The following is a 23,249-nucleotide window of genomic DNA, read 5'->3' as shown; positions in this document are numbered from 1 at the left end:
TTGTTTTTGATTTTGAGGTTTTTTGTAGTTTTTTTAAAATATAGTTTAGATATGAGTCCTTTGTCATATATGTGGTTGCAAATAATTTATCCCATTCTGCATCTTATTTTTTCATACTCTTTTTTTTTTTTAAGATTTTATTTATTTATTTATTTGACAGACAGAGATCACAAGTAGACAGAGAGGCAGGCAGAGAGAGGAAGGGAAGCAGGCTCCCCGCTGAGCAGAGAGCCTGATGTCGGTCTCAATCCGAGGACCCTGGGATCACAACCTGAGCCAAAGCAGAAGCTTTAACCCACTGAGCCACCCAGGCGCCCCTCTTTTCATACTCTTAACAGGGTCTTTTGTCGAATAAAAGTTTTAATTTGGATGAGGTCCAGTATTTGAATTTTTACCTTTATAGAATATGCTTTCACATCAAATATCAGAATTCTGCCTAGCTTTATATGCTAAACATTTTCTCCATTTGTTTGTTTTTCCCCCCAAACATTTTATAGTTTTACATTACACATTTAAGTCAATGAATCACTTTGAGTTTAGTTTTTGTATAAGGTGTCGGGGGTAGGTTGAGTTTTATTCTTTTTACCTATGGATTTCCAATTACTCCAATGCCATTTGTTAAAAAGAAAAAAGTTTTTCTTTTGGCATTGAATTGCTTTTGCACATTTGTCAAAAATCATTTGGGCATATTAGCATGGATCTGTTCCTGGATTCTCTATTGTTTTCCGTTGAGCCATGTATCTGTCTCTCTAGTAATACCACACCCTCTTGATTATTGTAGATCTGTAATAATTTTTAATATTGGATACAATTATTCTCTTGTCTTTTCATAAAATTTTAAATAGAGCTGATCTGTGTCTATAGAGAACCTATGTTCAGATTTTGAGAAGAGTTATATTAAACCTGTATACCTCAAATTGTGGGCAAACTGACATCTTTTCTGTATCATCTTTCACTTCATGAACATGGTATGTAACCCCACTTACTTGATTCTATTAAAATTTCTTTCATCAGCATTTTGTAATGTTCCACCTCCATATCCTGTGCATGTTGTTAAGTTTATACCTGATTATTTCATTTAATTTCCATGAGGTTTAAAGCCCTTTTGGTTTAAATACCCAATTTGTGTAAACCAGTCATTTTTGACTTAGGACCTGATAAAACAATCATGTCATTTAAATGACTTTTTTCTTATCCCACCGTTACTTGACTTATCATTTGAAATGATTAATTGTCCTTGCATTTTGGATAGAGTCCCCAGCTTTTGAGAGTTTATGAAAATTTAATCTGCTTACTCTAACACTATTAGTTTGTTTGACTTAGTTATATTGTTAAGAAACACACATATATGCATACCAAAATAAGGATAAGACAAATAGAACATTAAACTACAAAGTTCATTGATTATAAATTCTTCCCCCCCACTCATGCATATATAGTACATGGATTTCTTAAAAGCATGTATCTTTAGGACTTGATCTATATAGAAACACTTGACTATAATGGAGGTGCATACAAAAGCTCTCAATAAATGGCATCAAAAGAAAAAAGTGGATTTTCTGAAGTTGGTGAAAAATTAGCCAAATGGTTTTGGATGTGGAAGAAATCACAGAATGCTGTTTGCCAAGTGAGTCACTAGCGAAGGAGATTTGTTGTTGACAAAGGATAGAGATCCACTTCCTCCATCTAAAATTTTTTGGCAGGTTTCTTCCTTTTGTTTTCTCTTCTTCTTTTTTTTAAGTTATAAACATCATGCAGTAACAAATTTAAACAATTCTGAAGTGCATGAAGTAAAAGAAAAGAAAAGAACCCTATCCTGGACCCTAGTCCCAGTCCTCAGAAAAAAATACTAATAGATTGTGTACTTTTCAGACCCTTTTCTCTATATATACAATGAGAAACATATTCACACACATACACAGATAATATTTTTAAAACAAAAATGGAGTAATTCATTATATGCTACCCATATTGTGTTTAAGGAGATTGTAAATACAGATTTCCCCAGGATATTCACTCCTTGTGAGCCTCAAGTCCTTACATAACTTTTAGTAGGAATTCCTTTCCCATTCAAAATATTTTGGTTTCTGAGATAAATGTTTTGGTTTATTATATTTATATAATATATATTTGTTTATATCTATATTTCTAATATAATTTATTTATAATATATTTATATACTTATATATTTATATAATATATATGTCTATGTATTTATTATTATAAAATATTTTGGTTTATGAGATAAATGTTTTGACTGTAATTTCAAGCCAGTAATTAGTGGTTACACCTCTTTAATTTAATAGCTCAACAGTACACTTAAATATTGATAGACCCTAATCTGTTTAAAAATACCCAAATCAGTGGACAAAAGGGTTTCCAATATTTTGCTAATACAGATTCTATCACAGTGGAAAACATGTGCATCTGTCTTTATGTGCTCACGCTCTGATCTTTTTGGAAGAAAAGTCCTAGAAGTGATATTTTCGGATAACATCTCACACCTTTAAAATGTTTGTAGCTTCTGCCAACTTGTCTCCAGATAGATTATCCAAAAATGCATATCCACTGACAGTGTAGGGAAGTGCCCGTCACTCCAAATTCCATCCCATCAATTTCACGGTCAGACTTTCCAGTTTAAGCACCTTTTTTGGTGTGTGTGGGTTTTTATTTTTAAGGAAGACACAACAAATGGATCATTTCAGTTATTTCCATGGACAAATGAAGATCCCTTCCTCGGGGAGACAGTCCAAATTTATAACTCAGACAGGCGCTAGTCCAATTTATTTTAAGTGACCAAGGGCATGTAGGTATTTTTGGAAAGAATGAAACCATCTATATGGGGACTGGGATATAACTGTCTAGACTGGTTCTTTCTCAAGAAATCTTTTATGAAACATTTATTTAAACTGCCATATTCAGGGTCCTTAGGGGAAGCTAGTGGGCGGGGATGTTTTGGATGGGGACTTTTGATTAGAATGGAGCATATCTCTTCTTATTTGCCTGTCCCTGCTTCTCGGCACTGTAACTTCAAACCACTGGTGCTTTTCTGGGAAAGATGATATTAAAAAAGTTAAAAGGTTTGGAATACGCCATAAGAGATTTTTTGGAAATGTGTAACGGAAATGTTTATTAGGGTGTTTTCAAGTACTTTGAACATTTTCAACAGATAATAATAATGTAATAACCACAATAATAATAGTAGTTATTTTATCAATACTTAAGAAAACATTATGGACCCAGAAATGGATTATTTTCATGTTGCTTTTATTTTCAAAGACAATCCACAAAAGTTAAAGGGGCTTATGCCTCTTCATTTTCAGTAAGATAATGGCCTTAAATTTTTTTTTTTTTTTGAGAATAAAGCAATTTGAAGCTTCTGCAGAGCTTTGCCATTTGCATATACAAAGTGAATTGCTTACTTAATTCATTCAGTCCCACAAGGGGAAAAATAATTAGGATATAGCCTACAAAAGCAGAGCGGAAAATTGCCTTTTAGGTAGTGGTCTTGTTTTTACTCTGTAAACATAAATAAATCATCATCTGTAAATTACCTTCAGCAAAAGAAGGAGAAAAATTGGAAATCAAATTCTTGTTTTCCTAAATGGCTTTTGACTTTGCTGCACACATTATACTTTGCAGTATATTAAGAAATATACTTAATATTCCCACATAATGTTGACTCATTGCATAATTCTCACAGGAATATATCAGTTCCTCAAGGGAATGTATGCACTTTTAAAAACCCCATTGTATTAATCTCCCCTTGAAACACCAGAAGAAATTTCAACCATTTCTCCGTCTGGTTCCAAAATAATCCATTTGGAAAATTGAATTGTGCAATTTGCGATTGTTTTCCAAGTTGTTAATGCAAAACTATATCGGTAGCAAATTAAACTTATTAAAGTGTGCCCACTTTGTTAATTGCTGGCTGTTAAACATGTATTTCCATGCATGCTATCATTTATGATAAATAACATCTGGAGTATGGCTTTAAAGAGCCAAGTTAATTTGGCAGTCCTTTTTGGGGGGGAAATTCCTAATTGGATGGCATACTTAAAGATTTATCCGAAATTTGGGGGAGTGTTGAATATTTCTTTCCTTTGATGGAGTCATAGTACTTTGTGTTTTTGATATGCAGAAAACTAGAAACCAGGAACTGCATAGCGGCCAAGAAACTCTCAGATCTCTCCTTGTCTTCTCACTCCTCCTGGTCTGATGTTGTTGTCACTTACTGCCTGGTGGTCTGCTGGCCTCCCCAGGCCTCAGTCCTTCCTGTGCCCGCCATGTATGGGCCAGCCAGCTGCTCACAGCTCATCTCCAAGGGTTGCCCTTGTCCTCGATTCCACATGAATGGCTCTCTGCCCCTACTTTAATGGAGCAGAAACAGACATAAAGGAAATATACAAGTAAAAGATACAGTATGTTAGTATGACTGACAAATGCTAAGGAAGAAATTAAAGCAGGGAAAAAGGATAAGAAGTATAGAATGAGAGTTTACAATTTCAAATAGAGTAATCAGAAATGGTGCTATTAAGAAGATAGTATGTGAGGAGCTGGAGGTAGGGCAGAAGGGAGCCATGGAGGTATCTAAAGGAAGAGTGTTTCTAGGCAAAAGAAAAGCAAGTACAAAGTGTTCCTGCTTGAGGGACTTGAAAAAACTGTATAAATGAAATGGTTTTCAGTTGAGCTTTTAGGATAAGGAAAGCAATAAATTGTGCACTGCCTTTATTTCCGTTGAGTTGTATCCCTTCGTATAATGATGCCTGGCATTGCAATAGACTGTATTTGCAGAGAGATGTTTAGGAGCACTCTGAGATCTCCCAAGAACTATCCATTAGATAAGCAGGACGTAGATGGATATGTGTGCAGTGTGCAGCTCTATTTCTTCCAGTCATGGAAAGAAATCCATTTCCCTTAGAGGAACCCAGAATCTGGGGGTGGAAAACACGAGGTTGGAATTTATCTTGAGAAAAGTGAATCAAAGTTTGTTCAGACTGATTTTCAGGCCACGCCATCCAACATAATCAGCCACTGGAGCCAAAAAGCACACCACCAGCAAGGTGGCCTTCTGTCGTTTCTTGTGTCGGTCCAGGAGCTAGACCGCCTTCACCATCTGCCTTGAGTCTCTGATGAAGGAAGGTTGCCTCATTGCAGGCAGAAGATTTGATATCCCGATAAAATGGTACGCAAGTGCCAATGAAGGCTTGAGAAGCAAAGAATCACCAATATCCCTTCTCAGCAGGCACTGGAAATATAATCTGAGTGGACTCCCGTATTCACCTGTGCATGGTTTTCTTAGATCCAAACTAACTATAGTGAGGAGTTGGCGGTTGGGCTAACAGTTGGCTGGTTGTCCCTGCAGAAATGCCTGGGACGAGACTGATGATGGTGTCAGGTCACAAAGGGTCTGGTTCTCTTCTTATGGAAGCTACCCAGTTGTGTACAGCAGCTCAGCTCTTGGCAAGTCGCCGTGAAAGAGTAAGAATGAGGAGGCTCAGCTCTGTAAGGAGTGAACGGTAGGCACTTACATCCGCTCGACAGACGCAGTACATTCTCGATAGGTGAGCTTGCTCCCCTGATAAAATGCAGGAGTTACACAATTTTGAGATAATAGCTGACTAAGAATAGTGACTCTAGTAATATCTGTGATCTGTGCTTCCAGATTATTTTAATAAAAAGTAGAATGGGGGTGGGAACAGTAATAGCTCCCTCAATCAGTATTTATCTTGAATCTGGCAATCATAGAATGTGGGCTTAGGGTACGAGATCAATTATTAAAAAGAATAGTGTTTTTAAGACTTTCATTGAAATCTAATTAACATGCAGTGTTATGTTAGTTTCAGTTGTACAACATAATGATACAGCAATTTTATACATCATTCTATCCATCGTGTGACCATCGTGATAAAAAGAATAGCGTTTTGTTTCAGATGGCAGTCTTCAGTGGATGCTGAGATAATGCCTGGACAGGTGGTTGGGGAACAGGACATTCACATGATACCAAAGTGTCACCCAGCTTAAATACAAATGCAGAAATTGCTGTTTTATGATAGAGAGAAGTGGTGACTACCCACAGGTGATCAAACTGCACCTCACTAAAAGACGGGGATTCTGACATTATTTATCTTCTGATATATGATGTGATGTGAAGCCCACAACATCCCTTCCAGAGTATTCTCAACAAAAATGTTATCTGAATCTCATCAAACCTTTAGATGCAGCTTCCATTCAGAAGACATGCAAGAGGTAGGAAAATTGAGGTCACCATGGAAAAACAACCCTGTCTAGAACATGGAATATTCTACCTGAAAACTGACATGATCTTCTCAAAATGATAATGTCATTTATAAAGTGCAGGGACTCTTCTAGATTGAAAGAAACTCAGATATAAGAAATGCAGCGCATGCATCTTTGTTGGATCCTGGACTGGGTGGTGGCGGAGGGATGTGGGCACAGCTCTAAAAGACATTTGGGGGACGTTTAGGGAGTTTTGAAGATGGGCTAGTAATGACATTCAAGGAGTTATTGCCCATTTTCTTAGTTGTGAAAATTGCATTGAGGTGATGTAGGTGATCCCTGGTATTGATAAAAACTATTTGCAAAGTTGTAGGGGTGATGTGTGTTTCTGTCTAATATACTTTCAAATACTTCAACCCAAACCAGTGTGTATGCAAGTGTGCATACACACACACACACACACACACACACATACCTTCATATATTTAAATGTAAAGAGAGATGAAGCAAACTAAGTAAAGGTGGCAAAATGTTGATAATTGTGAATTCTAGGTGATAGAGCCCATTGTATTATTCTTTTAGCTTTTCAGTGTTGGAAATATTCACAGTGAAATTTTGGGAAAGAATATGATGAACATAAAATTCACTCAGCAAAAAGCAAGGGGCAAAATTCAAAATTTTTGTTTTTGAAAAACTAAACATAAGGGGCACCTGGGTAGCTCAGTCATTAAGCATCTGCTTTCCGCTCAGGTCATGATCTCGGGGTCCTGGGATTGAACCCCATATTGGGCTCCCTGCCTGGAGGGGAGCCTGCTTCTCCCTATCCCACTCCCCTATGCCTGTGTTCCCTGTCTCACTACCTCTCTCTGTCATATATAAGTGAAATCTTAAATAAAAAAACAAATAAATGGATGAGAAAGAATTAAAAAAAAAGTCTGGGGCTACGGGGCGGCTCAGTCAGCTAAGTGTCTGACTCTTGATCTCAGCTCAAGTCATGGTCTCAGGGTCATGAGATGGAACCCCATGTTGGGCTGTGCACTCAGCGCAGAGTCTGCTTGAGATGCTCTGTCTTCCTCTCCCTCTGCCCCTCCCCCATTCGTCTTTAAATAAATAAACAAACAACTAAATAAAATCTTTTAAAAACAGCATAAAAAAGGACTGAACTAATTCCCAAAATGTTAATCTTAGGAACTAATTTAAATTACTTTAACAGCTAGACCAAGAGACGATGGATTAGATAAAAATGTAATATTCCAATGGTATGTTTCTTAAAATCACTTAAACATTTCTACCAGGGCTACATCTAAAATGAAGGCAAGCCAAAATTTGAAAACCAAATGGTCATTCACAAAGTGGAATGCCATATAGAGACCAAAACCTCTGAGACAACCTGGAGGGACCTCACAGAGGTGAGGTTGGGTGAAAGGATGTAAACCCGGAAAAATACATATGCAGTGATTCCATTTATAACACGCTTTTTAAAAGAACTAACCACCCATGATAGAGGTCAAAGTCGTGCTCTTTTTTGTGAGCAGCTCTGACCCAGGAAGTGGTAATAGTGACAAAGTGGTGATAGTGACAGAAAATAGTGGTGATGTGTCGTGGTTACACAGGTGTGTAGGCACATAAAGATGTGCTGGGCTGTCTTCTCAAGATTTTGTTCCTTTACCGTGTGTGTCCAATCCACAGGACCGGTACGTAAATTCCTACTCTGGGTGTCTCGAGCAGAATTGCCGTGAGCAGTAGCCCAAGTTATAAAGCGTGGTAGCCTATGTACCCACAGCAAGCAAGTGGTTTTTGAAAAGCTGAGTTTTCTTCAATACTTTAAGATCCAAGTAGGAAAGATGAGTGTAGTTCAGATTGTCTTCTTTTAATTTAACAAAGACTTTATTTTTACTTCGGGACACTGCAAGACTTCTTCTGAAAAATTAAAAAAAAAAAAAAAAAAACAACTGATTTGACTACTAAGTAAAACTGATAACCAATTGATCATTATGTATTGGACTAGGCAATCTGGTCTTCTTTCTTCAAAAACCAACATTATTGTACAGCGAGATTTGAGAGGAAATCTCTATGAAAATTCCTGGCCAAAAGAAAATCGAACAGAGGGTCTGTTAAATAACTTCTGCTGTGGCAACCATTCCAAAATTTTAGTAGCCTATAGCTGTGCGTCTTTATCTCCTGCCCTTGTTACAGGAGGGGTCTGGGTTGGCTGTGGGTGGACTGAGCACAGCTGGATTAATTTCACTCAGTTGAGATCCATCCATCTGTCTGAATGTACAGACAAGTGAGATCCATCTCTCTGTACATTCAGAGATCCAGGAAGGTGGGGAACATTATGCTCATAGTGGAAGGTTGAAGCTTAAGGAGGGTAGAACTGATCTAATTATGCATGCATTTAGAACATCTTCTTGGACATGGCCTATCAGGTCATGTTCTGTTAGCCAAAGCCAGTTGCGTGGCCAAGTCCAAACTCATTAGCAAAGAGTCAGAAGGACTGGGGAAGAATGGGTGCTTATGAACAAATAACTCCATAAATGGTAGAAAATGGAGATTACTACAAGGGGCAGATTTTACCTTTGGTTTTATTTTAAATTCCTCCAGATCCTACAGACAGAATTATTTTGCCAAGTCTTATCATTGTCTGATCTGTTCCAACCTCCATACTTAGAAGCACACTTTACGCATCAGAGAACTCCCTATTTAGTGTTATCTTTTACCAGCAGAATTTTTAAGGAGCCACTGTCTTCTGTGAATTTTTAATTGCTCCATGATAATTTCTCTCAGAAAGAAATGGCCCCAGGATGTGCAAAATCAGATTAAGCCTGACGCTAAGCGGGGCTCTTGAAAATAAAACATACAGTTTCTAGAGAAAAATCAAGCATTTCAAACGTCCTAATATTGACATTTTCAGTAAGCTATGTAGATATTTCCAGACTTTTTTGATAGCTACCTGTTTTTTAGCTTCGTTTCAAGAGAAAAATCTCTTGAGCCAGTAAGCTTAAATATATTCTAGTAAATGAAAAGTGAGGCTGAAACTGAGAGATCACAGTTTAATTTGAAAAGGTAAGCAGACTGGTAACAGCCCCCCAAATAAACAGAGGTTATTTTAATTGCCTAACTTGGGATCTGCTATTGTTTTAGCATGCAGAGTATATAAAAGAATAGGTAAAAAATATTTCAAGTCTATTTATATACCATTTTTAACCACAAAATTCAACTTCTTTTCTGCTTTCCAGACTCTTCTCTTAGAGATGAAAAAGTGTCTGGACCTGCCTTTAGACCTCTCTTTGGAATAGTTCTTTTGTCCTTTAAATCCTGTTTCTCAGAGATATTTCAGATATTGGTCAGGAGGCTCGAAATACTTTATTGTCTTTCTCACGCAGGAAATGCAACCATGATATGAGCAAAAAAGGAAAAAGGAAAACAAGTGATGCTTTTCAGAAGGGTGACCTTTGGGATTTCAAGTGGGAACCAAGCCTTTACCAAGTTTCTGTCACAGTCTGTTGTCATGCTTCTTCAAGTCAGTGGGAGCCTTTCTGGGTGCCTCTAGGACCTTTAGGTCCATTGAGTCCCCTGCACTGTTGACTCAATAGAAAATGAGATGAAATGAAACTCAGTTTCATCTAGGATTAGATCAATAGTAGTAGGTTTACGGTATTTTTCCTAATTTTCAGTCATTTGTCATTTATTCATTAATTCTTGTTGTCACCGTAACACCTCTATTCATGTTTACTTAATCTTTTGCTTTCCGTGAGCTCACTTCTCTATTGGAATAAATTCTTACTACCCTCAGCAGAAGACCAGGATCTCTGGCCATCAACAGGAATTAGCATGTAAAAAGAAATGCAATGGGGGCGCCTGGGTGGCTCAGTGGGTTAAGCAGCTGCCTTCGGCTCAGGTCATGATCTCAGGGTCCTGGGATCGAGTCCCGCGTCGGGCTCTCTGCTCAGCAGGGAGCCTGCTTCCTCCTCTCCCTCTCTCTGCCTGCCTCTCTGCCTATTTGTGATCTCTCTCTGTCAAATAAATAATAAAATCTTAAAAAAAAAAAATTAAAAAAAATAAAAAGAAATGCAATGGAAAGAATATAATGTTCCTAAGTTCTAACTACTATTTGCTACAGAAATTTTTTTTTAATGTGGTAAAAAACACAAAGCGTAAAATCTACCCTCTGAATAACTTTCTAAGTATACAATACGGTATTGTTAACTATGTGCCCACTGTTGTACAGCAGATCTCTAGAACTTTTTCACCTTTTATGATTGAAACCCTATGCCTATTGAACAGCTACTTCTGGTTTTCCCCTCTCTCCATCCCCTGGCAAGCACCATTCAAATTCCTGCTTCTGATTTTCCCTACTGTGAATACCTTGTATGAGTGGAATCATGTAGTATTTGTGCCTCTCTGACCAGCTTATTTCATGTAGCATGATGTCCTCCAGGTTCATCCATGTTGTCACAAATGATAAAATTTCCTTCTTTTTTAAGGCTGAGTAATATTCTATAGTATGCATATACCATATTTCTTAATTTATTTATCCATGGCCATTTAGGTTGTCTCCATGTCTTGGCTGTTGTGAGAAATGCTGCTATGGACATGGGCATGCACATATCTTTTTGAGATCCTGTTTTTATATATATTTATATATATGGTATACTCAGAAGTGAGATTGCTTGATCACGTGGTAGTTGTATTTTTAATTTTTCGAGGAACCTCAATCCTGTTTTCCATAGTGGATACACCAATTTACATTCCCACCAACAATTCACAAAGCTTCCAATTTCCCTTCTGTTTTTTTGGTTTTTGTTTCGTTTTGTTTTTCTTTAAAATTATGGCCATCCTCACATGGGAGAGGTGATATCTCATTGTGGTTTTGATTTGCATTGCCCTGAGGATTAGTGATGTTTAGCAACTTTTTATATACCTGTTGGTAATTTCTAGGTCTTCGGGAAAATGTCTGTTCAGGTCTTTTGCTCATTTTTTTTAAATTGGGTTGCTTTTTAGCGATTGAGTTGTAAGGGTATTAAGCCCTTATCAGATATGTGGTTTGCACATATTTTCACCCATTCCTTAGGTTGCTATTCATTCTGTTGATTGTTTCCTTTGCTGCACAGAAGTTGTTGTTGTTGTTGTTGTTTTGTCCCATTTGTTAAATTTTCAATGTTATTGCTTGTGCTTTTGTGCCATATCTGGTAAATCATTGCCAAGGCCAGTGTTACATTTTTTTTCTTCTATGTCTTCTTTAGGAGTTTATACTCTGAAGACAGCCATTTAAGTATTTAATCAATTTTGAGTTGATTTTTATATAAGATGATGACCCAACCGCATGCATTCACCTGTGGATACCCAGTTTCCCAACTCCGTTTGTTGAAGAAAATCTCCTTTCCCCGTTGTGGGTTCCTGGCATAGATGCAGCAGCTGAGCTCCTTATTTTTTTCCGTCAGTCTGTATGTCTGTCTTTGTGCTGGTTCCATCCTGTTTTGGTTACTCTAGCTTTGTAATATGTTTTGAAGTTCAGGAAGTGTGAAGCCTTCAGTTTCATTCTTTCTCAAGATCATTTGACCACGTATTCAGGGTCCTTTTTATACCTGCAAATAATGCAGCAGGATTTTGAAAGAGATTGCATTGAATCTGTAGGTAACATTAAGTAGTATGGAAATTTTATCTTATTTACTTATTTTTTTAAGATTTTAAAATTTATTTTAGAGAGAGAATGTGTGTATGACCACAGGGCTTGGAGGAGCAGAAGGAGAGGGAGAGGGAGAGAGAAAAGTCTCAAGCAGACTCCTTGCCAAGCGGGGAACCTGACCCTGGGCTTGATCGCATGACCTGAGCTGAAATCAAGAGTCAGACGCTTAACTGACTGAGCCACTCAGGCAGGCGCCCCAAATATAACCATATTAAGTCTTTCACTGCATGAACTTGGGATGTCTTCTCACTTATTTATACCTTATTTAACTTTTTTCAGCATTGTTTCGTATTTTTCAGTGCATAATTTTTTTCTTCCTTAGTTACATTTATTCCTAAGTAGTTTATTCTTTTTAACATTATTGTAAATGGGATCATTTTCTTAATTTCCTTTTGAGATTGTTCAGTATCTAGAAACACGATTAATTCTTGTGTGTTCATTTTATATCCTGCTACTCTACTGAATTCATTTGTTATTTCTAACAGGTGTGTATGTACGTGAGAGAGAGAGAGCAAGAGAGAGAGACAAATCTTTAGGATTTTCTACATGTAAGCTTATGTCATCTGCAAATAGAGATAATTTTACTTCTTCCTTTCCAATCTGGATGCATATAATTAAAAAAACAATAATACAAAGAGACAAACAATAGAAATCAACCCAGATCCTTCATCCTCCTCACTAATATACATACAAGGATATGTATGTATGCAAGCATGCATGTATAAACATTATTTTTTAATAGAAATGAAAATAAACGTGTGCCTGGGAGGCTCAGATGGTTAAGCGTCTGCCTTCAGCTCAGGTCATGCTCCCAGGGTCCTGGGATCAAGTTCTGAGTCAGGATCCCTGCTCCGTGAGAGGCCTGCTTCTTCCTCTGCCTCTCTCTCTCCCTGTCTCTCATGAACAAATAAATAGTCTTTAAAAAAAACAAACAAACAGGAAATTGGAATAAACTATGTCTACCATGGTGGTTTTTTTTGAAACTATTTCTGTTTTGAATATGATGTTTTAACATTTTATATTTTAAATTACAGTTTGGCTTCAGTTGAAGTAAAGTGTGCTGTAAGGATTTAGCTTGTGATGCTGTAACAGTGAGTGTGACTTCAAAGGAATACATAAATCCCAGTAATGGATTAAGCCCTTGCTTTGTTCAGATGTACAGGGCCTAATTCCAGGTAGCCGAGTACTAAGATAACATTCTCATCCCAAACATGCAATTCTCTTATTCATGCATTGTTTTCCTCTGACTGGATAATTTCAAAGGACTTGTCTTCAAGTTTTCTGGTTCTTTCTTCCGTTCGATCAGATCTGTTCTGAACCCTGCTAGTGACTTTTCAATTCAGCTATTCTCCAGTTCAAGACTGGATCTTTCTGTGTACAAAACCAGTCCAAAAAGTCTGAGAGACTGTTTTTTTTCAAACATGTGGATCCCAATCTAAACTTACAAAGGACACGAAGAAACAGGAAACATAGTGCAAAGTAACAATCTTTAGAAAATGACCCTAAAGAAATGGAAGTATATGAATTGCCTGAAAAAGAATTTGAGATCATCATCATAAAGATGCCTCAATGAGCTTAGGAAAGCAAATGTTGGCCAGATTAAAAGGGGGAGGAATGGAAAAGCTTTGGAATATTGATCTCCTTAGGTCCACTGACTTTGCATGAGCTGCACAGCCTTATGGGGAAGGTGGGCGGGGGGGATGCGGGGGGGAGGGGTACTGCAGAGAAGGCTTATCCTTGAGTGCACATGTCAAGGGTAGGAGGACAAATGTTCTAACATATAAGATACTTCGTCCTTGCCAAACGAAGTATTCTTCCTCAGAATCTTTGCACTTTCTGTTACTTCTGCCTGGAGTGGCTAGCCCAGTCACGCAGTTTTTCAGATCCTTTGGGTCTCTGCTCAAATGCTCCCTTCTCTGGAAGGACATCCTTATCCCCTTTCGTAAAATAGGAGACTTCTCCTGTCGGAGCCCACGCGAAATCCTTTTGCAAATCTTTGCTTGTCCTTATAGCACTTCCCTATCCCTGCCTGGTGAAATGGTTCTTTGCTTATTTCCTCCCTTTAAATAAGAATAAACAATAAATAAATAAATATTAAGATACAATGAGTTTTCAAAATTTGATGAATGAATGGGTTCCAAGAAGATTCTTGAAGAGGCAATGTGGTTCTCCTCCAGCTGTGTCTAAAGCACTCCCTCCTTGATGCTGTTATACCTTGAAGAAATTTTTGCCTCTTATTTGTGAAACTCTACACAAAAATGACATAATTCATATAGAGTTTAGGGTGTGTCTTTTCTCTTACAAGAGAAAAGAAAATAAAAAGAAAAATAAAACTTCTGACTACAGAGTCTCAGGAGGGACTTTTCCTAAAATGTTTTGAACTTGGTAAGAAATAACTTCTGATCTGAGACATAAGGAAAAGACAAGAAATTCAAACTGAAGGAGACCTGAAGGTATTGCCTCTCCTTGGTCCTGAATGCCCGTCTTCTTTGAGGTCACATTGAGGGTCCAACGCAGTCACTTTTGATAATCAGATATGCTCATTAGCCCCCATTTAAAAATAACATTCGGGGGCGCCTGAGTGGCTCAGTGGGTTATAAGCCTCTGCTTTTGGCTCAGGTCATGATCCCAGAGTCCTGGGATCAAGCCCCACATCGGGCTCTCTGCTCAACAGGGAGCCTGCTTCCCCCTCTCTCTCTCTCTGCCTGCCTCTCTGCCTACTTGTGATCTCTCTCTGTCAAAGAAATAAACAAAATTTTTTAAAATAAAAAAATAAAAATAGCATTCATGTTATACAAAAACCTGAGACCTTATCAAAATCTATGTTTGCTTCAAAAGTGATTCTTTAGGGGCAAATTATGTCTTTGTAAAAAGAATATTAAAGGGGGGCCTGGGTGGCTCAGTTGGTTAAGCATCTGCCTTCGTCTCCGGTTATGATCTCAGGGTCCTGGGATTGAGTCCCGCACCAGGCTCCTTGCTCAGCCGGGAGCCTGCTTCTCCCCCTGCCTGCTGCTCCCACTGCCTGCTGCTCCCCCTGCTTGTGCGCGCGCTCTCTCTCTCTCTGACACATAAATAAAGTCTTTTTTTAAAAAAAGGAATATTAAAAAAAATACATTCTGCTTTGACGTCTTATATAGCTTTTAAAGTGACTTGTAAATATACCTGTACATGTTCTTATAATTTTCACTCTAGCGTGTATTTTGAGGAAGGCTCTGTTAATGGACTAGTGCAGACTGCAATTCTTTTGAAAGTAAAGAGGGTATGTGGGTGGTGGTGGGGGGTGTGTGAAGCACGCGCTCATTGAGATGTGATTCTGAACTGTTGCCTGTTAGACCCTCCTAGTCCTTTGACACAACAGACATAATCCTGCCTGCTCTGTGAACACTCACCTCCCCCGAGCCGGGGGTGTTGGGTTGCTTATAATCTAAACCAATTTCCCAAATGGGTAATTGTGTTCTGACTCATGCAATTCTTCCTACATTTTCTGACCCTTTTGGGTGACATTCCTTCCTCTTTACCTTTAATGGATGTGTAATGAAATGACATATTTCAAAATCATCGCTGTGCCTCAGGTTAGGGTGGACTGCTTTTATATAATGTCTCAGTAGAGGGTTCAGAATAAAGGCTGGGGCACTCACGCACTGCTTCACCCGCACCCCTCCCCTCCACCCCACACCAGCGAAAAGAAAGAAGTCCTCAAATATGAGATGACCTCCCTGGCTAAAGATTCTTTGGGCTGAAAGTATTTAGGGTCAGTCTTTAGTATTTCATATGGTGAAGAACACAGCTATTAGGGTGAGGTTGCATCATTCAGAGCTTGGTTCTGCCATTTTTTTGGCTGTGATCTTGAGCTCATGACCTTGACCTTTCTCATCTATAGCTTCTTCAGCTGAAAATAACTGACAATATTATCTATCTTGCACAATGTTTATGAAGTTCGAATGAGACACATCATGTAAGACTGGTCTAAGCACAGTGTGATAAATGGTGCAGGCTCGATTAATGTTGACTCTCAGATGATTATCATTGATTCAGCCCATCAGTAAGCCATTGATAGGTGACTCACGTCTAGGTGGGTGTTGGAGAGATCGATGGATTAATTACGATAACAGATAACAGAACAAAGCTTCGTACAGCATACATGGGAGCGGAGAGAAGGCAATGAGTAATTCCCACTGAGGTCAGGGCAAGTTTCCCCAAGGAAGTGGGCCTTGAAAGAAAAGTGAAATCTCCCTGGAGAAAGAGGCATTCACCTTGGAGAGGCTCTATGCAAGTAAGTTTGTGGGTGTGTTTGGTCTTTGGTTCATCAATCCACATATATTCATTGAGTTCTCGCTATGTGGCAAGCTCCGTGTTAGATTCAGGGACACAGTGGTGAGCAAAAACTTAGGGAATTTTCATTCTAGAGGCAAGACAGGCACAAAACCATAGCCCATGTGGCTGTCAGAGGACCTTGAGGGCAAAGAAGTCATTGGAAGATAGAGCTTGGAGACTCTGATTAGATGGAGGGATAGGAAGCATCCAGTAGGGCTCTGTGGGTAAATGAGATTTGAGCTAAGACCGCTAAGGTGGGCACAAGTGAAGGAGAGCGTAAGGAAGACTCTGTGCCAGGAGAATGGTGGTGCCTGCTGAGGCCTGAACAAAAGCCAGTGTGGCTGGAACTTATGACTCATCCAGAAGGTTTAAGGGAGGAGGCTGGTAAGGTAGCTGCCGGGAAGACCACAGAGGGCCTTGATGGTTACCCTAGGGCTTGGCTTCTTGTCCCAGGGCAATGAGAAGTCACCAAGCTTTGTTTTATGCACAGAAATATTGGTATCGGACTTATGTTTGAAAAGATCATCTCGATGCTGTGTTTATAGTGAATTATGAGGTTACATGGAAGTGAAGACACCAGTAAGTAGTTGAGGCTATTAGTGCTTGTTTTGGGGTATTGGCACAAAAATACATAGACAACAAATAAACAGTTGCAGGACACCTGGGTGGCTCAGTCAGTTAAGTTTCTGGCTCTTGATTTCAGTTCAGGTCATGATCTCAGGATCGTGAGATGGAGCCCCATGTCAGGCTCCACGCTTAGCGCAGAGTTGCTCAAAATTCTTTCTCTCCCTCTGCCCCTTCCCCTGCTCACAGTCTCCCTGTCTCTAAAATAAATAAATACATAAATAAAATCTTCAAAAAATCAATAGTTGTATCTGGTAAACTCTGAGGGATTTGGAGTAGCTGGAGAATAAAGTCAGTGGTGTTGAGCTGCTAAAGCTACCTACTGAAGTAGGTAGTGCTGTAGCTAGCTTTGGGGGAACACTGATGTCTTAGTCCATTTGGGCTGCCATAAAAAATACCATATACCATTAAACCACAGCAATGTAATTCTCACAGTTCTAGAGTCTGGGAAGTCCAAGTTCAAGGCACTGGCAGATTTGATGTCTGGTGAGAACTTGCTTTCTGGTTCATGGAAGTTATCGTTTTGCTGTGTCTTCACATGGTGAAGGCAAGAGGGATCTCTCTGGGGTCTCTTTTATAAGGACACTAATCCTGTTCAGTAGGGTTCCACCCTCTAGACCATTCATGGTCCAAATGTCCCATCTCTTAATACTGTCTCCTTGAGGGGTAGGATTTCAACATGTGAGTTTTGGGAGCCACAAACATTTGGTCAGTAGCAACTGTTAAGATATTTTATGCCAAGAGATTTGCATTTATACTATAAAGAGAGCCAGTGGAGGTTAGGAAGTAGGGGAATGAAATAATCAAGTTATTTCATGTGTGGAGAATATTGGCTTTTCCCCGCCCCAACTTCTTGAGACAAGCATTCCTTATATGTAGAATAAGATGAGAGATAATACTGAAGCCAAAGACCGATGGGTGATATCTTCTTTTCTATAACACAAATAAGGGGAGGTCAAACTTGTTAACGTGCATTATTTATCTTGTAAGTACCCTGAGGCCACCCACGCCTTCTCTAAGGCAGCCGGTCATCACAGCCCTTGAACACAGCCGGGAATCTGGATGTAACTGAAGGAGGGACAGCGATTTTGGAAACACAATAAGCCAATACCCTTGGTGGGAGGGGGTTGGTTTATAAAAGTGTTAACATCATGAAAGTTTGTAACAGGGACCAAGAGCCTGTGGGAGAGAGGAAGGAAGGAGAGCATGTGTGATGGGGAAGGCTTTCCCTATTGATAAGAAAAAGGTGATACTTTGCAGGGTAGCATGCAGACTCTAACAGAGGCCTTGTGAACTGCTGAGGAGCTCAGAGTAAGCATGGAACAAAACCACCATCTGTCTTGGAATATAGGACTTGAACCCCAAGTAGAGGGGCATTTTGGGGACTACTGACATTCCATTCCTGATTATCGAAGAGTGACAAGACTCAGTTATGAATTGGGCCACCATTCCCTTCCTCCCCTGGGGTGGACGGGTATAAGTTACCTTCACGGGGAGTGCCCCAAAGGGTTGGAGTATTTGAAAGGCTTTCCACGGAGATGGGGGTATAGTTCCGAGAACTATTCATTAGGGAGAATCTTCGGGGACATAAAAACACTAAAATGAGCTTTCTATCTCTATGAAGTTTTGAGCCCATGCTATTTAATATGCTTTAGAAGACTTAAAAAGGAAGGTCATTCGCTAACCTTCCTTGCTGTGTATGAAGGATAAAACAAACATAATTCACAGCTCTCAGAAATGCACTTTGCAGTCAAGTGGTGTTCATGCGAACTGTGCCTTCTGCTCACTATGCCTCCCTGTAGTGTGGTGGTGGTGACTGGGCGTGTTCCTTCAGGGAGTGTGATCAGATCTGCACTTGTTCATTTTTCAGGTTACAGAGCTCAACAACGTGAAGAACGTAGCTCGGTTGCCCAAGAGCACCAAGAAACACGCCATAGGGATTTATTTCAATGATGATACCTCCAAGACCTTCGCTTGTGAATCAGGTTCGTCCGAGGCAGGGAGGGCTTTTGCTCTTCGCTTTTAAGCAGGCACTGGGCACGCTTGTTAATCTTGTGGACGTTTCCACAGATCTGGAGGCCGATGAATGGTGCAAAGTCCTCCAGATGGAGTGTGTGGGCACGCGGATCAATGACATCAGCCTCGGAGAGCCTGACTTGCTGGCTACTGGGGTTGAGAGAGAACAGAGTGGTATGTAAAGAAAATTCTCTCCTTCGCTCTCTTGAACGCTGTTTTTGTCTCACCACAAGATGTCTTCGTTGAGTGACATTTTTGAAGATGTAGGCAGTGTATGAAGGAGTAAAAGGAAGCCTTTAGCTGACCCAGATCCTGTATTACTATTTCAGTGTCTTTCTTTTCTTAATGTGTGTTCAATGCACAAATATGGACGTAACTGTATGAATGCCACCGGCTAGGAGCCTGGGGGAACCTGCCACGTGCCAGTGTCTGTGGCCGATGAATCAGGTCATCGGATTTTCCCGGCAGCTCCGTGAAGCAGCCGCTGTTCCTCCCCTCATTTTGCAGATGAGGAGACTGACGCTCCTGTCGGATCCCATCAGCTCGTGTCTGAAGCACTCCTGCACCTCTAGTCCTAAAATACTGATTTTTACCACATCATGAGGGGTTTTGTTTTTGGTTTTGGTCTTAAGTTTTTCACTGAAAATATCTCACTGAAAGCTTTCTGATTTTTTTTTTTAAGATTTTTATTTATTTGATAGAGATCACAAGTAGGCAGAGAGGCAGGCAGAGAGAGAGAGAGAAGTAGGTTCCCTGCTGAGCATAGAGCCCGATGCGGGGCTCTATCCCAGGACCCTGGGATCATGACCCGAGCCAAAGGCAGAGGCTTTAACCCACTGAGCCACCCAGGCGCCCCAGATGTTTTTAATAGAATCCAAACTTCATGACTATTTTCTCAGGTTTAAAATCCACCTAAGTCCGTGTTTTTGTTTCCGTTTCTTTTTTTTTTTTAATTGAAACACATGAGCCCAAATCCTTGAGCTCAGCACTCAACCTGGGACAAAGTCATTTTAGGTAATAATGATCAAAATACCCATGAACATTTCGCCAAAACTCAGTATTGGTTTACAGTATTAACCTGGAAGCGAGAGAGTATTTGTTTGCAAATAACCAAACCTTACGGTAGGGTAGATTGGGTCCTGGAGTCCTGCTCTGTGGTAGCCTAGTGATTTGATCTGTGAGGATGGAACACACCAGAAAAGGCCACGAGCCCCCAGGGTTGATGATGAACGTGGCAGAGGTGGAATTGTACTGACCCTTCCCGTGGGCACACACTCCAGCTCTCAGTAAAAAAACGCCCTTGCTGTCACTTGGAGCTCTGTCTTCATGACACGTTGACCGCTGGGACTATTTTGGATGCCCCGTATGTGCCGTAATCCCTCTCCAGGGAAATGTTATTGACTGAGACTTACAAGTGCTTGGCTAATTCAGAAAAGTCTCTTTGTAGACTGGGAAGAAGCTGAGCTGTAGGGAAGCCGAGCCATTTCCCAAGGTCATACAACCAAGCCCTGGGCCCTTCGTCGTGTACCTCCCTGAATCAGGGGGCTCCTGGCTGAGAGGACGCACCTGTGTTGCCTCACGGACAGATGCCTATGAAGCCAGACGTGGGAAAATTTGATAGGTTTTGATTTTTTAAAAAAATCTACAGGGCTCAGATCGGCACCCATTTTTTACAGATTTATATATATGAAGCTGTATCCCAATAGTGTGGCAAATGGAATCCAAGAACAGGCTGTGCCTAGGCATTCCCTTTACTGTACCAACTGTGCCTCAGTTTCCTCTTCCGTCAAACAGGAATAGGAATATCCCTGGCCCATAACTAGGGGGGGGATCATTACAAAACTCAACTAAGTCCTTGAAGGCACTTTACGATATTAATTTTTGTGACTTCAAGTAATTGTAACCATCACAGGCACTCTTACGACTGTCACTGTTGTTATTCTTGAGTGAGGTAGAGTTTCAGAAGAACTTCTGAGTGAGTGAGTTGATCATGGTCTCTCTTACTTTTTACTTAAAGATGACAGTCTTTCTGACTTGTTCTGGAATTTCCCTGGGCGAGATTTTACTGCGTTAGAACATACTTTTAAAATAATAGTTGCCAGAAAGCAGCAAACAATTAGTTATCGGGAGTCGGAAATAACTTTAGAAAATTGGAAAAAGAGATCCATGAAATCATGTAGTCATGATACTCCCATTTACTAAACTGAGTAAAATCGACAAGAATTCTAATGACTTCCTTATTATAAAACAATTAATTTAGAATACCACTAATAAGATCAGTGCCACACTATTTTATCAGATAATAGGCAATCTACCGTAATGATGGATAGGTGAAAATGTGTTGGCTGTAGTAATATTTTTGCTCATGTTTCGCTTACAGGTTTTGACTCATAATTTCCTTAATTAATGAATTTTCTAGAAATATAACAGAAATACCATGACTGAACCTGTGGGGATGAAAATTTGGTTGTAGTAATAAGCCCAGTCGTTTACTGAGAATGGTCTTGGTTAAATTTTAACAGTCGTCCACATGAGCAAATGGATATTTGTAATTGGCTAAGGAGAGTTCTTGTTAAAACTATTTTAAGTACATCCATTGGATTTTCCCCAAACCGGTGGTCAGTTAAATGCATGGTATCAGCATGGAGTTCTATTTAAATAACTTGGGGTGTAGTTTTATTCATTTAGTTATGAAAATTATGAGTTGATCAATATAACTTCAATATCATTAAATCATGTGACAATTATTTTGCACCTGCATCTTTTGTGAACACAAAAATGTGGGTGTAATTAATATGTACTTGGCAGGAAAAAAAATTGTTTTTAATGGTTTCATTGCTCTAGTCTTTTATTGGCATACATATTTTTTATTATGCAAATGCAAAAATTCTAAAAATGGTCTTCGCTCATGTAAATAGTGTTTAGTATATGTGGACAGCCAGACCATGTCATTATTATGTTACTTAACATGGTCTCCATTTAAAAATCCATTTTCAGGGACTGTGAATTTATGAGAAAGCTTATCTTCCTGAATGTTCAACCTAAACCTAGAGTATAAGCTAGAATGATTTTGAAATGCCTCTTTGTTCCTACAATGTCTTTGATGTTTTATTCCCGGGATTTTAGAACTAACCTTCTGTTTTTCTCCCAGAGAGATTCAATGTGTATTTGATGCCATCCCCTAACTTAGATGTACATGGCGAATGTGCCTTGCAGATTACATATGAGCACATCTGTCTTTGGGACGTCCAGAATCCCAGAGTCAAACTCATCTCTTGGCCGCTAAGTGCCCTGCGGCGGTACGGGCGAGATGCTGCTTGGTTCACTTTTGAGGCAGGGAGGTGAGTTTCATGACTGTTCTTCTGCCTTTTTCCCTCTCCCTGGGGCTACGTGTCACGTCCACCCTGCTGTGTGTTTCTGCAGCCGTGTCGAACTATGATCCTATAGGGCTCCGCATGTTCTAAAGGAGTCCTCTATGCAGGATGGCTTTATTTCCCCTGAGGGTTCTAATGCTTCATGAATGCTTCATGAATTTTCATGGCATGGTTTGATTCCATATCACCAACTGAAGTTGCATTAGGTAAAGAGGCTGAAAAGGTACCATTTACTGGGTCATACTGGACCCACGCCAGCTACTTGGGTTTTGGAAAACATCCATATTGTTATTCTGTTTATGTTTTCTCCTTGGCTCACTGTGGTAGATGATCAGTGGGAGGGGCCGTTCATTTCTGAAGGCGCCATTGACTGACTTCCTTCCGTGGTGTTATGAAGAACCCTAACACTAAGAGGTTGATTCTAGAACTGGCTTATTGTGATCAAGACCCAGTAAGCCCTTCTAGGACTTTCCCTTTTTAATTTCAGAAGTCAATTTTGGAAAGAGAAGAGGGTGCTGATAATCTTTGGGTTGATCATTAGCTAGAAGGAGATTCATTTAAGCAGGATCTCACTCTTCTCCTCACGCACAGTTCCTCCCTCAGAATTTGGGCTTTTTTTTTTTTTTAATAAACATCACAGATTAATTTTATATTTTAGAATTTTAAATGACTAAATTTTAAGAAATATAGGTGCTTCTGTAACATGGCCTGACATTCATATTCAAGCTGAAAGCAGTCAGCTTGTGATTTTGAAAAATCTTGTGTGTGTTGGTAAAAGCGAATGGTTCTTCCCAACAAGAATACAATACTTGATCTAAGGAGGGTAAAAACAGAAGTTCCACACACCCCAAACCCTTTGTGTGACAATAGGACAATCATGCTCTACTCAACTTAGTCTGCTCATTCCCTGATAAGCAAAGCCCAATTATCTAAGCTTTGCTTTTCAGAAATAATGATGCCTTTGATTCTCCTACAGCTCTCCTTGAAAGTTT

General features: G+C 39.6%; 1 protein-coding gene across 3 annotated transcripts in view; it reads left to right on the top strand.

Annotated features, from left to right (window-relative positions):
- DOK5 (docking protein 5) overlaps nucleotides 1-23,249 on the top strand; it is a 353,468-nt gene that overhangs the window by 280,949 nt on the left and 49,270 nt on the right. For all 3 annotated transcript variants that reach the window (XM_059133197.1, XM_059133200.1, XM_059133199.1), the window contains 3 exons: nucleotides 18,738-18,852; nucleotides 18,938-19,057; nucleotides 22,035-22,224. In XM_059133197.1, coding sequence (XP_058989180.1) covers nucleotides 18,738-18,852; nucleotides 18,938-19,057; nucleotides 22,035-22,224 — 425 coding nt within the window. The remainder of the gene's footprint in view (nucleotides 1-18,737; nucleotides 18,853-18,937; nucleotides 19,058-22,034; nucleotides 22,225-23,249) is intronic.

The sequence above is a fragment of the Mustela lutreola genome, chromosome 9 (assembly GCF_030435805.1).
Source record: "Mustela lutreola isolate mMusLut2 chromosome 9, mMusLut2.pri, whole genome shotgun sequence".
Lineage (NCBI taxonomy): Eukaryota > Metazoa > Chordata > Mammalia > Carnivora > Mustelidae > Mustela > Mustela lutreola.
Note: the sequence above shows the minus strand (reverse complement) of the source record. Positions and strands in the feature narration are given on the sequence as shown.